Source organism: Peromyscus leucopus, chromosome 1 (genome assembly GCF_004664715.2).
Source record: "Peromyscus leucopus breed LL Stock chromosome 1, UCI_PerLeu_2.1, whole genome shotgun sequence".
Classification (NCBI taxonomy): Eukaryota; Metazoa; Chordata; class Mammalia; order Rodentia; family Cricetidae; genus Peromyscus; species Peromyscus leucopus.
The window spans coordinates 85,827,424-85,844,012 of NC_051063.1; the positions used below are offsets into that span (position 1 = coordinate 85,827,424).

Consider the following 16,589-nt stretch of genomic DNA (forward strand, 5'->3'; position numbering starts at 1 on the left):
AAACTGCTCCAGTCCACGCTTCTGTCCACGTCAGCAACAGGATTCTGGCCCTGGGTGTGTGTCCCTAATGCCAGGCTAAGCTGAAGTTAACAAAGGAGCACTGGGAATCCTCTGGGCCAACATTGGTGCTGTCCAGGCAGCCTTGAGGTGGATTCCACGGTGCTTTCTGGGTTCTGGTGTTCGTTCAAAAGCACAAGAGGCATTCTCCAGTACCTGGTTTTTTATTTTTGTTTTTCAGACTGGCTCATTTATCCCAGGCTGCCCTCAAACATGTAACTGAGGACCTTGAATTCTTGATCCTCCTGTCTACCTCCTTAGTACTGGGATTATAGGTGTGCCACCACACTTGGTTTATGTGGGCCTTTGCATGCCAGGCAAGCATCCCACCATGAACTGAGCCATGTCCTCAGCCTCATCTGCTATTTGGTTGTTTGGTTGGTTTTTTTATTTTAATGACAATTTTTTCAATTCTTTGGGGTGGTGGGGACTGTCAGCAGATTGGCCTCAAATATACAACAGAAACCCTGGTTTTATATGTGTAAGCACACGAGTTTATATATAAATGATTTTAATTTCTACTTTCTGAGGTTAGTCATGTATAGTGTATAGTGTTTCAGAGGAAAGATTAATAAAACCCATGATTAAAGCACAAATAGTTTTGAGTGTGTGTATTTTGCCCAGGCTAGTTCCAAGTAATCCTGCCTTGGCCTCCCAAGTAGCTGGGACTTGAAGTGTGTGTCACCAGGGCAGACAGACTATCCTGGAGCACAGCTGAGCCAACGCCTGGATGCATTTTCACAGGTAGTAGGTTCCAGGGTGTGAATCAGCAGTCAGTGCTGCTGGCCAAGGACAGTGAAGTGCAGCCCAAAGCCACTGGCCATCAAGGGCAGTCAAACTCACTGAGAAACACTAAAAACCATAGTGCCCCGCAGTGTGTGGGTCAGGAGGAGCCTGAAGTGATTAGCTAGCGGTTGGGAGCACAGCTGGTCTTTCAGGACATTTGCTCAGTTACAGGAAGAACACCACAAAGGATCTACAGCCCAGGCTGGCTTCACGCTCATGGCATCCTCTACCTCTTCCTCTCTGAAGTGCTGGGATTACAGGTAGACACCCCCATGCCTGACTAGTTACAGGACATTTCTATTGAGACTGCAGAGAGCCCCAAATGTGGTCTTTCTCCTGTATTCTAAGTCCAAATGTGCTGCTCATAGTCAAAAAGGAGTCAACTGGTAGCCTGACATTTATTAGTCCCCCAAGGTGTTTTATAGGACACTGTCTCTAAACTGAAGGATTGATGTACAAAAAGAAAGCCCTGTGTCCTTGGCTGCTCCCCTGCAATTCCCACAGATCCTGGGGCTAAGAACCTGAAGGCCTCTGGTGTAGTCAAAATTTTCTTTGGGCCGCCAGCTCATAAATAATGACATGGAGACTTAGTAATTATGAAGGTTTGGCCTTAGTTTGGGGTTTTGTTCCCCACCCCCCCAACTAGGTCTTTTAACTTAAACAAACCCATTTGTATTCATCTTCGTTCTGCCATGTGGTGTTACCTTTCTCTGTACTGTTCATCATGCTTCCTCCATGTCTGTCTGGGGACTCGTTCTTTTCTCCAGAGTCCTCTCTGTCCCCAGAAGTCCCGCCTAACTGCTCCTGCCTAGCTACTGGTCATTCAGCTCTTTATTATACAAATCACAGTGATACATCTTTGTTGTAAAATATTTAAGATGTGTTACATTCGTTTATACTGTGGAATATTTGTGGGTTTTTTTAATAAATATGTCTTTTTTTAAAAAAAAAAGATTTATTTATTTATTATGTATACAGAAGAGGGTGCCAGATCTCATTACAAATGGTTGTGAGCCACCATGTGGTTGCTGGGAATTGAACTCAGGACCTCTGGAAAAACAGTCAGTGCTCTTAACCTCTGAGCCATCTCTCCAGCCAGCCCTGGAATATTTGTTTAATGATACAAAGATGTGTTGCATTCTTTACATTGCATTTGTTTAACTCTGCTGTGTTACTTTGCCTTCCTCAAACACCTGATTGTCTACTAGAGCTGAATGGCCAATAGCAAGGCAGGAGAGGGGTAGGCAGATCTGACAGGCAGAGAGAATAAATAGGAGGAGAAATTTTTGAGCTCAAAAGCGAGGGAGGAGTGAGAAAAGGAGGAGAGGACACCAAGGGCCAGCCACAGTACCAGCCATGGAGTAAGAAGGAAAGAAAGATTATAATATAGAGTAAAAAAGGGTAAAAAGCCCAGAGACAAAATGTAGTTAAAGAGAAATAAGATAATTTTAGAAAAACTGGATAGAAACAAGCCAAGCTAAGGCCAGGCATTTATAAGTAAGAATAAGTCTCCATGTATTTATTTGGGAGCTGGGTGGCAGCTCCCCAAAGAGTAAAAAACCAGCTATACATCTTCACACAGTATACAAATATCCCACAACACTTGTGCAAACACACAAAGACGTTGCTATCTGAAGAACAAGATTGGGTTTTAATGCTCTGTCAGTTCCCCTCTGCTATCAGAATAGTCAGAAGGCAAAAGCTTTCAATCTGTATAAAAGTAAGAGTAACAAAAACTAAATTCCAGGAGTTAACGGCAGCCAAGCAGGTCTTCCAGGACAGTGGCACTGGGCCCCCCAGGGCAAGCAGTCAGGTCCTGGTCTGCAGAGGGAGCCTCAGGGCCAGCTCTGTCAGGTGACTCATGTCGGGTTGTTTGCTCCGCTTCTTGATGTAGTCCAGAGTCTTCACCTAGAACAAAGAACTCCATCTTGGGTTTGGCTCCACGGCTCTGACGTGGGGCTGGAGCCTCTTCTGACTGCCCTAGGTGAGCTGACCCTGCCTAGCTGAAAACAGGGTGTCTTCTGAGGGATAGTGGGAGAAGCAAAATACTCCTAAAATCAGATTGCAGGGGGGGGGGGGCGTCTGTGGATGGAGCTTACACCACAAAGCCCTGGGTTTGCTCCCCAGCACCACAGAAACTAGGTAGGGGCAAGGGGATCAGAAGTTCAAGTTTAAGAAGAGCCTGGGGTACCTAGAACTTTGTCTCAGAGGAGAAGAATTAGACTTGGCTGTGGCCAGAAGTGGATAGCATTTTCAAGCAAGTGGTTTTTTACTGAGAGGGAGTGACTGGGAATGCTTTCTAGCACTAGGAAGTAGCCCCAAAGAATGTTGGGGTCTGGCACCCATCTCGAGTGACAGGGCAGCTTGCAGTGCTACTGATGCTGTGTCAAGGTCAGCGCCACTCTGACTGGCAAGGGCCCCGGTGCTTACCATGGTCCTTGTGTCTGCACAGCCGTGCCTCTGAGCCAGGTGCCACAGGTTGACAGAGAGTTGGTTCAGCTTATTGTTACGGAGGTCCCCATGGGCTAGGATACTATTGAAGAAGGAGAGGCCCAGCAAGCTCTGGCGCTTCAGAGCCTGGAAGAGAGAAGGGAGGGTATGACCTTGACCTGGCACATGGGATGGGCTCAGTGTAGACGTCCTTGGTAGGGTGGTCATGGGTCCAAAGGCTGACTTTGCCACGTGTTTGCTAAGCCCACCCTGCACCTATAAAATCACAGTGAGATCCACAACACATGGAGTGAATGAGGACAGAGGCACCATAAGCCCTGAGCTCTGCTTCACACCAAGCTGTCACTGTGGTTAGGAGAGACCCAACAGTCCCTGGGTTGGGAAGTGAAGTCTAACAGCAGTGAAAAGGCTGTGCTTTGAGCACAAGTCAAGCTGGAAGGCTTCCACATGGTTCTCAGCAGTGGCTCAAGTGCTGCGGAACCATCCTTTTCTACACTATCAATATGTATTACTCTCGTTGGTTAATAAAAAGCTGACAGGCTGGTAGCTGGCCAGGAAGTTAGGTGGGAAAGTCAAACTGAGGATGATGGGAAGAAGGAGGGCAGAGTCGAGAGATATGCCCGTCAGCTACCCAGGGAGCAAGACATGCTAGAGGACAGGGAAAGCCACAAGCCACATGGCTTAATAAAAATGGATTAATTTAAAAGTAAGAGCTAGTTAGTAATAAGCCTGAGCTATCGACTGAGCATTTATAAATAATAAAGGTGATTATAGCTGGCAAGCCTCTATTCTTTTTTTTTTTTCAGACACAACCTCAGCCTAGGTTGATCTCAAACTCTTGGTGTAGCAAAGGATGACCTTGAACTCTTGATCTTCCTGCTTTCACCCCTCAAATGCTGGGATCATAGGCGTCCACACCACACTGTTTTACGCCATGCTAGGGATTAAACCCAGGGTCTTGTATGTGCTAGGCTAGCACTCTGACAACTGAGCTATATCTCCAGGCCATTGTTTGAGACAGGGTCTTGATATATAACCGATGACCACACTGTCTTAGCCTCTGAATGCTAGAATTATAGGTGTGTTGTTACTGTGCCCAGCCTTTTTTGTTGTTGTCGTTTGTTTCTAATTGATACATAATATTTGGGGGGGGGATGGGACTTGCAAGTTGAGAGCAGACTCCTGGGTACCAGAGGCTGGAGTGAGCTGAAATGTGGGTGCTGGGGAAGCTCTGTGCAGGCAGAGAACAGCCAAGACTAGGAACAACCAAGACTAGGAACCATGGTTCAGACAGATTTGTTTCCCTTCCACAATGGAGCACTGTGTAACTGCCCTGCAGGGCTCCTGCCCTGCAGTGCCACCTCCCGAGCATGTGGCAGGTGGAGATGGCAGGTACCCACCTCGTCCTTGGCCAGGGTTTTCAGGTGCTCCAGGATCTGAGCCATCACCGCCTCACACAGCTTGCTGTTCTCAGCCAGGAACTTGGAGTCTCCTCCGTACAGGCTGTCATTGGAGTCAACTAGTTAAACAAACGAGAGCAGCATGTCACACGGGATTGGCAGATGGCAGGAAGGCCTGGCAGGTATGGCAATGGCCAAGGTGACCCACTGGCTTTAGGATTCACCAAGAAAGCACCTAGCCTGGGGCCAAATCTGGGCCTGAGGCCAGCAGTGTGGAAGTCATCCTCCTACTGGCCATGCCTGGAGGGGACAGCAGTAACCACAGTGACCCTCTCCAGCTGCCAGGCGTTGTAATTGTAGCAAGCACTCTGTGTTATGGAAGGATCCACATAATCAGCACAAGAAAGGTGGCACGTACATCTTCAGTGAGTGGGAAAACTGAGACTCAGAAGTGGGCCTAGCTAGGATGGTAAACTGGGTAGTCTGATTCCAAAGCCCAAGTTCTTATCCACTGTACCTAGGTGCCAGCTGTGGGACTCTTAAAACCAACTGGCTAGCTTTTATAGTTCTGGAAGGTTCTATCTATGCTACTAGGGAAGACAAGTATTCAACAATCTTACCCAGATATGAACCTTGAGTGCTAAAGTAATGACTTATATGCCCAACAGTGCCAATAATGGTATGAATGCTATGGGACCAACCAACCACTTTCTGATTGGACTTAAAGCCTGCTCCACAAGATGGAACCCATGCCTGCTATCACATTCCACAGTCCATTACTCCCAAAGCTTCTGTCTGACAGCATCTCACTCTATAGTTCAAGCTGGCCTAGAAATCACTATAACTCAGGCTGCCCTCTAACTCATGGCAATCCTCCTGCTTCAGCCTCCCAAGTGCTAAGCCTACAGGTGTGAGCCACCATGCCCAGCTCTTTAACAAAGCCTCTGCTTGGCCACCTCCTAAGACATCCACTGCCTAGAGAAAGACTAGTTCAGCCAAGGATGGCTTGTGCAAGGCTTCCTCTTCCCTCTCTCCTTCAAAGAGCCTGGCCCCTGCTGGGTAGGGGAAACACCATGCACTCTGCTGTGGTCAAGTTTAGGTTTCACTTAAATGATAAAGTCAGGCAGACTGCTTATCAGAGGTCAGCTCTGAGGCTTTGCCCGTGGGCTGACCTCATCCCCTGTGCAGGGGCCCAGAACAGCTCAGTTGGTCTCCGCTGTGAACATGTGGGCTGTTTGTTTTTGTTTCTGCAGGGCTGGGGGTGGAACCTAGGCTTGGAGCTCCAACACTAAGCTGCACTCCGATCTCTCTCTCTCTCTCTCCCTTCCTCCCCACCCCCCTTTGGAGATGCACATGTTCACATGTGTTTGGAGGCCAGCCATCAATCTCGAGTGTCACTTCTCAGGAGCTGCTCACCTTTTTTTTAGATAGGGTTTCTTAGTGGCCTGGAAATCACTCACGAGTCCATGCTGGCTGGCCAGTAAGCCTCAGCCATCACCTGTCTCTGCATTCCTAGAGGTCCTCATGCTTGAGTGACAAGTATTTCGCCAATGAGCCATCTCCCCAGTCCTTCCTCTGTGGTCGGCTAGCACCAGCTTCACAAACAAGGAACACAGTTTCTGCCTGTCAGAGCTCATTCCTTCCCTCCATGCTTACACGGGCTTCTATTCCCATTTTCTAGCTTCAGCCTCTTCCATCCCAGTGCCCAATACCGATGTCCTCATGGCCACGTGCAATGTCATTAGGCCAAGTGCCTAGGTGACAGGAAGCAGGACCAATTCCAGGAAAAGGGAAGTATGTGGTATCTGATAAGTCAGGTGACCGGATTGTGTCCGGCCTTCAGTGGGGCACAGAGCAGTAATATAGTCCTGTTTAAAGAGGGTGCTACGGGAGGTGGTGGTGGCGGTGGCGGCGGCGGCGGCGGCGGCGGCAGCGGCGGCGGCGCACGCCTTTAATCCCAGCACTCGGGAGGCAGAGGCAGGCAGATCTCTGTGAGTTCGAGGCCAGCCTGGTCTACAGAGCGAGTTCCAGGACAGGCGCAAAGCTACTGTCTCAAACACACACACACACACACACACACACACACACACACACAGAGGGTGCTAATAAGCTCCGTTTATCTGCTGAGATGTACTTGTGCTTCCTAGTACCCTTGTCTCACCAGCTCTAAGGAGCAACTGGGAAGGAGCTCATCCCACCCACAGCTCAGGAGACAATATCCGTAAGACACAGAAGGTCCTCCAATTTGACCCTTTGTGCAATACAGAACAAAAGACAAAAGGGTCCACTTACAGGTGAAGGGGTGGGGAAGGGGTGGTATGGATGGTCCTATTCTGGGGTGTGTCACAATCTCTCAGTGACTGCACAGAAACTGTCCCCAGATGTGGGCTACAGGAATGGGAAGGTGTTCAAGAGACACTTTCCAAGACCAAGGAAAACCAGGCATTGGAACTCTTAAGAAATGACCTTTGGTAGATTTCTGTGAGTTCGAGGCCAGCCTTGTCTATCTACATAGTGAGTCCCAGGAAAGCCAGGGCTACATAGTGAGACTTTGACTAAAAAGAAGAAGAAGTCCCCTTTGGGAGCTAAGAAGATGGTTATCAGTAAAGTGCCAGTCATGCAAGAATGAAACCCACATTGGATCCACATGTGAAAAGTCCAGCTGTGGTTGTACGTGTCTGTACTTAGTACAAGGACAAAAGTGGCAGAGGTAGGTGGGGTCCCTAGAGCTCACTGGCCAGCCAGCCAAGCCAGTTGATGAGCTCCAGGTTCAGGGAAAGACCCTGTCCCAAAAAGTAAAGTCTTGGAGAGTATACTATAGACACTTGACATCAACCTCTGTCCTCCACACCCTTGTGTATATACCCATATACACATGTGCACACATCACACACAATGTAACAACAATATACATAGTGGACCCCTCCCTACACACAGCGGGATCGTGTAGCTATGGGCAGTTCCTGGTTTATAGTCTCCCAGGAACTAACTTTTAAAAATCATATTCCTTTATTTTACGCATCCACTGTGGTTTGCATTAATTCTGGAGAAGGAGCGAACCTGCGCAGAATGAAACGGAGAAAAGGAAACCCCAGGCATGCTTTATGTTCATGTCTGGCTGCTACTTCAGGACGACAGGGGAGCTTCATAGTTTCCCCGGCTTTTGATGTAAAAAACTGTCAGAGGTACAGAAGAGTTGAATAAAACACATGCCAACGAATACCTGCTGCTTCTCACATAGACTCAACAGCTGCAAACCCCTGGCCACTGTGCGCCATGACAGTGGATACCTGCCTGCTTCTCACACAGACTCAACAACCCAGAATCCCTGGCCACTGTGCATCCTTCACAGACTCCCTCTCTACACACGAATACTAGTATGTTTTCTCCAAAGCCCTTGAAGCAGGTACAGACATTAAGAACACAGAAAACAACCCAGCCGCCCTGCTCCCCAGCTCCTCTGACCACAGGCAATCTCCAAGCTGACCTCGAACTGCCCATTTAAGGAGCCTTCTGGTTAACACTAGCTCAGTGGTGAGTGATGCAGGCCACAGGGGTTGGTCCTGGGGTTTCTTCTTGGCTGTTTTCATTTTTATTTACTATTCCTGTGTGGGTACACATGCCACCGCACATATGTGGGGGTCAGAAGACAACCCTCACGAGTTGCTTCTCTCCTTTATGTGGGTTGGAGGGACTGAACTCAGGTTGCTGGACTTGTGTGGCAAGAGCTTTTACCAGGCAGCCATCTTGCCAGCCCTCCTTTTGTTTTTAAGATGCCTGTGTATGTGGGAGCCTAGAGGCCAGAGGACAAGCTCAGGTACTGTGCTCATGAATGTCATCCGTCTCCCTTGAGACAGGGTTTCTCAATGGCCTGGATAATCTCAGAGCTGAACATGTGGGCTGGAGACAGAGTTGGTTAGAGAGCCCAGGGATCCTGTTCTTTCTGCCTCCCGAGGGCTGGAATTACAAATGTGTAGTGTACTATCTTACCTATGTCTTTATGTGGATTCTGGAGACAAAACTCAGGTCCTTTACTGCCTGAGCCTTCTTCTAGCCTGGACCTCAGATCTCATGGTGACTGCTTGCTGAGTTGCAAAGACAGCAGGTACTCATATAAGAAACAGTGATTTGATATACGCATTTGCCATCACCTAATTTTGTAGGACACAAAATTGTGCTGGTGAAGGAATTTCTCCCCTCAGGGCTAGAATAGTTGTTGGTTCAAATTCCCAATTGAAGCTCTGGGTTTGTGCTTATTCTCACTCTGATTAGCCCTGATTAGCAAAGGGTAGGGGACAGAGAGGGTGGCTGTCATTGTGTAACATGTACACACACGCATACACAGATGCACCATGTTGTAGAACATGGTCCTCTGTAGTGCTTTGAATGAGAATGGCCCACATAGGCCCAATATATTTGAATGTTTGGCCCCCTGTTGGTGGACTGTTTAGGAAGGATTGGGGGGTGTGCCTTGTTGGAAGGAGGTGTGTCAATGGGAATAGGCTCTGAGGTTTCAAAAGCCCATGCAAAGGTGCAGTCTGTCTCTCTGTCTGTCCGTCTCTGTCTATCTCTCTCTGTTTCTCTCTCTCTCTCTCTGTCTCTGTCTCTCTCTCTCTCATGTGTGTGTATGTGTGGCCAACAAGGCCACACCTACTCCAACAAGGCCACACCTCCTAATAGTGCCACTCCCTATGGCCAAGCATTCAAACACAGGAGTCCATGGGGCCATTCCTATTCAAACCACCACATATACCAAGCTCCCATGTAAAACCTGCACATGGGAGCGTGTGCCTTAACCCCAGCACTGCAGGGGTACGGTGGGCTTGCAGAGCCTGGCAAATCTTTGGAGCTCATTAGCCAGCTAGATCGGTGAGCTCCAGATTCTATGAGAGGCCCTGTCTCACACAAATAAGGTGAAGAATGATTAAGGAAGACACCTAGAGCCAAGCTCGGCCTCCACACGTGCACACACAAATATGTACACACGACTCTCGTGCACACAAACACCAGGAAGAGATGGTGAAATGGGGGCATGCTGAGGGCTGCTGGTTGGCATGCTGCTACCTTTGTCTATGTGGTAAAGATAGGTGTCCTGGCTCATGGCAGACAGCAGGTGCAGGACGGAGGTGTAGATTCGCATTTTGTCGTCACTATTGTCCTCCCAGGTGTAGTCCTGGATCACATTGAGAAGTTCTCGAACCAGAAACAGGACTCCGTGTTCTGGATGATCCTGGTGGAGAAAAACGATGACAGATAAGCCCAGATACGAAGCAGAACAGTTAAGGCCCCCGCTAGCCCAGTGCTTCCCTTAGGCAGCTGTTGAGATTAATGGCCTGCTGCTTCATAAGGGCAGGGCCACTCAGGAGCTGAGACAAACAGCATGGAGAGAGAGGGACAGGACAGCCTCCCTTTGGGGTCCAAAGAACAACCGGCCATCACCTGTCAGCTCAATGGCCCGTGTCTCCATGATCACTCCTTCATTTCCCATGGACAATGGTGGAAGCAAGTTACATTTGTCTAATTACAGAAGGAAGACTGTGGGTCCTCCGTAGATGACGTCACAGAAAGCCACTGCCCTGACCTTAAATACAGCCCCACTCCCAAGGATCCGCACCAACAGCAAGGGTTGATCTGGACTCCTTCTGTGAGAGAGAAAACCCAAGAGACCATTCCAGCTTAGAGGAAAGTGTGTTTCTCAGACACTACACAGACTCTTTCTAAAAAAGGGGTGCAATGCAAAAAGGTGGGTGGTTTCCATCCCGTTCCCAAAGTGGCTCTCCTGCTGATACTGCCCAGGGTCCTTACTCGCAGGAGATAAATGCCCAGCTGACCCCACCAACCCTCACACACAATCTCTGCTCACTGGGTCCAGCCGTACCTCTCCTACTTGTAGGCCAGGCATGGTGTTGGGTCCTAGCAGGACCCACCCAGCAGGTTAAGAGGAGAAGGAGCAAAGGAGGATTATTTGCCCATCGGGGGCCAGAAGGAGGCGAGGCGCCAGGGCCTGGTGCATGCAGGATGCTGTTATGATCCCAGGCTGAGGAAGCAGGTGCAGGTGGGGGCACTGTGGGAACCGAAGACCTGCAGCTGGAGGCCGCCCACCACCAGATGCAGGCTTGCATGGAGGGGCAAGGCCAATGGCAAAGCACGGCTGGGGATCAACCGTGAGGTGACAGGCACTGAGCACAGGTGTCCTCATCCCCTCCAGCCTGCAGGCTGTATCTCCTGTTGGCGGGATGGGTCGAAAGCCAGAAGAGTCTCCAGAGGTCACTCTCCCTGGCACTGAAAAGTATGCAAGATAACTGGCACCTCACAGCTGAGCAGTAAAGAATTCTCCTTGTACAAGTCCCAGTCCAATATCAGTTAAACAGCGGCAGTTTGCCAGTCAACAAGAACCTGCTTTTCCATGACCAGGAAACCATTCTCCCTTAAAATCACATCTATTTATTTATTATTTATTTATTTATTTATTTATTTATTTATTTATCTATCTATCTATTTATCTATCCATCCATCCATCCATCCATCCATCCATCCATCCATCCATCCATCCATTCATGCCCCCACCCCCACCCCCGTGTGTGTATACATGTATGTGAGTATCGGTCTACACTGTCACGCACATGCCAGGGCATGTGTGGAGGCCAGAGGCCAGCCTTAGAGAGTTGGTTCTCTCTTACAACCAGGTGGGTACAGGGATTGAACTCTAGTCCTCAGGCTTGGTAGCAAGTGCCATCACGTGCTGAGCCATTTCACTGGCCCAGAAAGCCCTTGTTGTATTTCTTAAGACGGCCCCACTCCAATGCTCAGCTGGCCTTGATCTTGTGATGCTTGCCTCTCAAGTAGATGTGATGCTGGCTATGTCTATGTGCACAGGAGGAAGATGTGTGTGGAACGGCTATTTAGAGCACAGGCACAGGGCTTCAAATGCTGCAGCCATCAGCGGCCTGATCTACGGGGAAGGTATTTGCAGTGACATTGCCTAGGGGTGAGATTTGGGCGGAGAAGCCTGAGATGTGGACAAGCCATTCCTAGCTTTGGGAACTGTTCCTACTGTATCAGCAAGAAAGAGGATGCATGATACTCAAACATCCCAACAATGTGAGCTGCACACATCTGACCCACCCAGGCGAGGCTGCCTGTGAGTCGGTCCCAGCCGGCAGCTCACCACAGCCTTCCTCTGCTTGCAGCTGTTTCTAACTAGGCTATTTTGTTCGTTCGGCTACGTGGATACTAAAATACATTTTTTTTTTTAATTTAAGAATCTGCCTTGGGAATAGACCACAGTGTGAGTGTTCCAACAACTTCATTTCAACACTAATGTCCCCACCCTGTGGGAGACCAATGAACACACTTTCAGAGAAGTGGGACCATAGGCAACGGAATTTGGGGAATGGCTTAGGGTGAGCACTTCTGTGGGCTGCTCAAAACCAAAGAGGTGACAGATTATGTCCATGGCGCTGTACAAGAATTCCATGTACTTTCTGTGTTTCAGTGACTACATTTTTTTTTTAAAAAAAATATTTGAGGATGGTTCAATAGCTGAAACCAAGCATAGGTAGATTATTTTTCTTTTTGAGACAGTGCCTCATGTATCTCAGTCTGGCCTTGAACTGGCTGTACAGCTAAGGATGACTCTGGCCTTCTGGTCCTCCTGCCTCTACTTCCCGAGGGCCAGAATTACACACATGTACCACTGCATCAGGTTTTCTGTGGTACTGGGGACAGGCCCCGGGGAGTTGTGCATGCTAGTCAAGCAAGCACTGTACCAACACCTGAGCTCATACAATGGTTTCAGTTTGTGTTTAGTATTAAACTAGAAATTTTGTTGTTTTGTGTCTCTGTGTGTATATGTTCTGTGTGTGCACCAAAATGTGCTAATGTATACACATAATTTTGTTGTTTATGTGTGTATGTGGTGTATGTATTCTGTGTGAACATAAATGTGTGCTAATGCATATATGTATGGAGACCAGGGGTCAGCATCAAGTGTCTTCCCTGGCCATTCTCCACCTTGTTGTTTTGAAACAGGGTCTTTCACTAAATCTCGACCTCACCAAATGTGGCCAGACTGGCTGTCCAGTGAGCTCCAGAATCTGCTTATCTCTGCCCTTCAGCCCCCTGCCCCTTTCTGAGTCAGGGTTTCATGGTTTTAAACTCACTATAAAGCAGAGGAGGACCTTGAACTCTTGATCCTCCGGCCTTCACTTCCCAGATTACAGGCATGTACCACCTGGTTTTATGCAGCATCGGTGACTAAGCAAGCACTCTACAAATGTAACTGAAACCCCAGTCCACACACGGGTTTTTAGTTCTTTATTCTCCTTCTCTTTCTTCTTCCCCCACCACACAGCCGTGTGTCTGTACGTGTTACAAGGCATACATGAGGGTGTGCAGGTGTGCACGCCTGTACTTGGGCATGCAGAGAGCAGGATGGGTGTCTTTTATATTGCTGTCTCACTTATACTGCCTTAAGAATGGCTCTCTAAAAGTTGACTGTTTGGACTCGGCTGGTGGACCAGAGAGCCTGTCTCCACTCCCCACTCTGGGATTACAGGCATACACAGCCATGTCTGCTTTTCACATGGGTGCCGGGAAATCAGGGTTAGGTCCTCATGCTTGCTAAGCGAGAGCTATTATCCACTGTGCCATCTCCCCCAGGCTGCGCATTTTTAGGAGAAGAAAGAGGTGTTAGGGTGAGATGGCATTCCAGTGGGAAGATCCCCGGTGTCCTTGGCCAGGCTCCCTCCTAGATGGGGCAACTCAATGCCAATGAGGTAGTTTCTATGAGGGAGCCAGAAGGAAGTGAGTCCTTCCTTTCGCTGAGCCAATAAAAGGCCTGACACTGTCCCTCTGAAGTCCCTGCTCTCAGGAATCCCCACTTCATCACACTCCCTGGGAGAAGGAATAGTTGAGAAGTGATTACTGGACTTCTGGGGGAGGCCGAGCTGGCGGCAGCAGCACATCTCTGAGTCCTGGCAGGGTCACTCACCGGCTGATGACCTTTCACCTCTTTGTGTCTCACTGTCCACTTTGGTTCAATGTTTTGAGTGCATATTTATGAACTGTTGGCTGGTTCATCAGAAGAGGAATGTATGATCAAATGAACAGTAAGGGCTGGGTGCAAAGGAGCCAGATCACCAATGGGCTGGGAGCAGAGCAGGAAGGAAGGGCCCTGGGGTGGGAAGGAGAGACAGAGGAGAGACAGACCCCTAGCAGATCCGAGGCTGGCATCTCAGGTGCCAGTGTCTCCTCACTTCCCAGGCAGCTTTTGCACAGCCTCATGAGTCCCAACGGCTCTCTTCCAGGTCCTCTGGTGTGCACAGCACCCCCACCCTACCTCAGGCCTTCACTCACATTGTGCTCCCTGCCATGACACAGCACCCCCATCCTACCTCAGGCCTCCACTCACACTGTGCTCCCTGCCATGACACCCTCTCCGCCCTCCTCCTCTCTAGCACCAAGTGCTCATTTTCCTTCCAATCTCAGCTGAAACTGTACCTTCTGGGGTTGGGCTTCTCTAATCACGGGGGAGCTCATTCTGGCCTTTGTTTTTCAGGTGGAACCTCCCACCATATCCACAAAGCCAACCGGCAGTGACCTGAAGTCCTCCTTGGTGACTCCTTTTATCCCCACAATGCCTAAAACCACAAAATTACCCAACCCCCAGAGCTCGGTGCTTCTTACAGATGGAGTTGGTTGTGTTTAACATTAATAAGCCTGACTTCCTCTGTAGGGGGCACTTCCTCAACTCCCAGATTAACAGAGACTTATGGACCAGGAGGACGGAATGGGAGAAGTGGAATGTGGATGCCTTGCTATCTCTATAGCTGCTTTTAATGAGGAAAAGACAAGAAAACGTATCTCCCCACTGCAGCCTCAGTGATAGGGCCAGAGAACAAGATCCTAACGTTCTCATTCCCACAAACCCCAACACAAAATCAGGGCTCTGGACCATGACACTGGGCCTGGTGTGTCAGTTCTATTTATTTATCCCACCGAAGGTTGCTAAATGTGACTGTCTGTTCCACTACATAGAGAATAGCAAGGCATAGGGATTAGCTTAGCAACCTGGGACTCCACTTGGCTGGGACTCACACCCCTCTCCTAACAACACACTGACCAACCTGTTGGCAACCTAGGACAACCCTACACCTGCCAACCTGCATGTACACCTCGCTCCAAACAATGAAATCAATCTCTTCTCCCCTCAAAACCATCAAAAACTCCCCCTTTTGTGAACAGTTTCTATCCAGGTATGGAGGGTAGAGAGCCAATCAAGCCAAACTTATTTGGTTGCATGCAAAGTAAGACAAACTCTGTACCCTGTGTGAACTTTTAGGAAAAAAATCTTCTATTTACTCTCTTTTGCCCATGCCTATCAAGTATGCATATGACTAAAATATGATGCATTCTGGGAAGGGGCATGCACATGAGCAAAAGCTTACATAACCCAAGCCTATCAATCAAAACACAGAGCCACCCACCCAATACCCCTGAACAACTCAACTCCTTCCCTTGATCCCCATATAATATTGGGACCCCTGAGTGCCCTCAGTCATGCGGCTTGCTATAGCTACCACAGTACTGTCTGGGTACCTGTCCAGGTTCTGGAGGGGATACCAGCATACCCGTGTCTATGGTGGCACTGTTATAATGGCCAAGGTATGGGAACCACCTACAATTTCCACAGATGTATGCACAGAAAAGAGTCTATGCACCCAGTGGGAGACTGTGGAGGCTTAAACAGCAAAGCCTGTAGTACGTGACAAAATGGAGGAAGCTTGGGAACTCATGCTAAGTGAAATAGACCAGTCACAAGGATAAACACTGCCCTAGTCCACTTAGAGAAATCTAAAACCATCTAATTAATGGCGCCAGGGGTGAATGGCTGTTGCAGAGGGTAGAGAATGGGGAGGTAGGGACCAACAAGCATAAATTCCCAGTTAAGTAAACAAAACACTCCCCAGATCTACTGGACACCATTTTATGTAAGGTCAGTGACTCTGTACAGTCCTTCTGAAAGCCTGTTTAGGAGTAGAGCTTCTATTACATGTTGCTACCACAGTATAACAAAACTCAAAAACAATAACCCCCCCCCACACACACACACACACAAACCTGTGACATGAAAGGGAACAAATCTGAACAGGGCAAATGGGAGGGGGGTTGTCTTCATGCAAAATCCAAGCATGGTGTTGTGGCTCATCTTGGTCATAGCTACTCAGATGGAACTTCCCTGCTCACTTGAAGAGCCAATCAGTCCCTCTTAATCCTCAGAGGCTAGACTCCAATTACGCCAGAAACCACACAAGTACCTAACCCTAGAGATACTACCTTTCCTTCCACATACACACCCATGAGAAAGTTTAATGTAGACACTGTAATTTTCTTAGTTCCTTTCCTGTTGCTGCCACAGAAGCGCCCTGACAAGAACAACTTCAGGCTCTTTGGCTCCAAGTCCAGCACACCACTGTGGGGAAGTCAAGGCAGCAGGAATGTGACACAGCTGTTCCCATCACATCCACAGCCAAGAGCAGAGAGCGTCGCATCAATGCACGCTAGTGCTCAGCCGAGGTTCTCCACTCTTCCTAGTCCAGGATCCCTTGCTGCATACAGAAACAGTGCTGCACAATGGTTGGATCTTCCCACCTTGACTAAGGTAATTAATCCCCCAAGACATGTCCACAGGCCAATCTGATCTAGACAATCCCTTCTGGATGATTCTAGATCATGTCAAGTTGACAATTGTCAAGTTGACAATTAAATGCAACAATCACAGTAAGAGACTAGCAAGATAAGATGCTTTTCTTTTCTAATGAAGCTGAGAACTTCTACCTTTTCACAGAAAGGACCCACTCCAGGATTTCCCTTTGGCAGATCCAAACAGAAGCA

The 16,589-nt window shown here is 48.7% G+C and overlaps 1 protein-coding gene across 2 annotated transcripts in view; it reads right to left on the reverse strand.

Annotated features, from left to right (window-relative positions):
• Positions 1 to 2,471: 2,471 nt before the first annotated feature.
• Positions 2,472 to 16,589, reverse strand: part of Vps35l (VPS35 endosomal protein sorting factor like) — a 105,944-nt gene continuing 91,826 nt past the window's right edge. For both annotated transcript variants that reach the window (XM_028867798.2, XM_037211123.1), the window contains 4 exons: positions 9,759 to 9,924; positions 4,695 to 4,813; positions 3,274 to 3,420; positions 2,472 to 2,751 (listed from right to left, as the gene is read on the reverse strand). In XM_028867798.2, the coding sequence (XP_028723631.1) occupies positions 2,653 to 2,751; positions 3,274 to 3,420; positions 4,695 to 4,813; positions 9,759 to 9,924 (531 nt within the window). In that variant the 3' untranslated portion in view covers positions 2,472 to 2,652. The remainder of the gene's footprint in view (positions 2,752 to 3,273; positions 3,421 to 4,694; positions 4,814 to 9,758; positions 9,925 to 16,589) is intronic.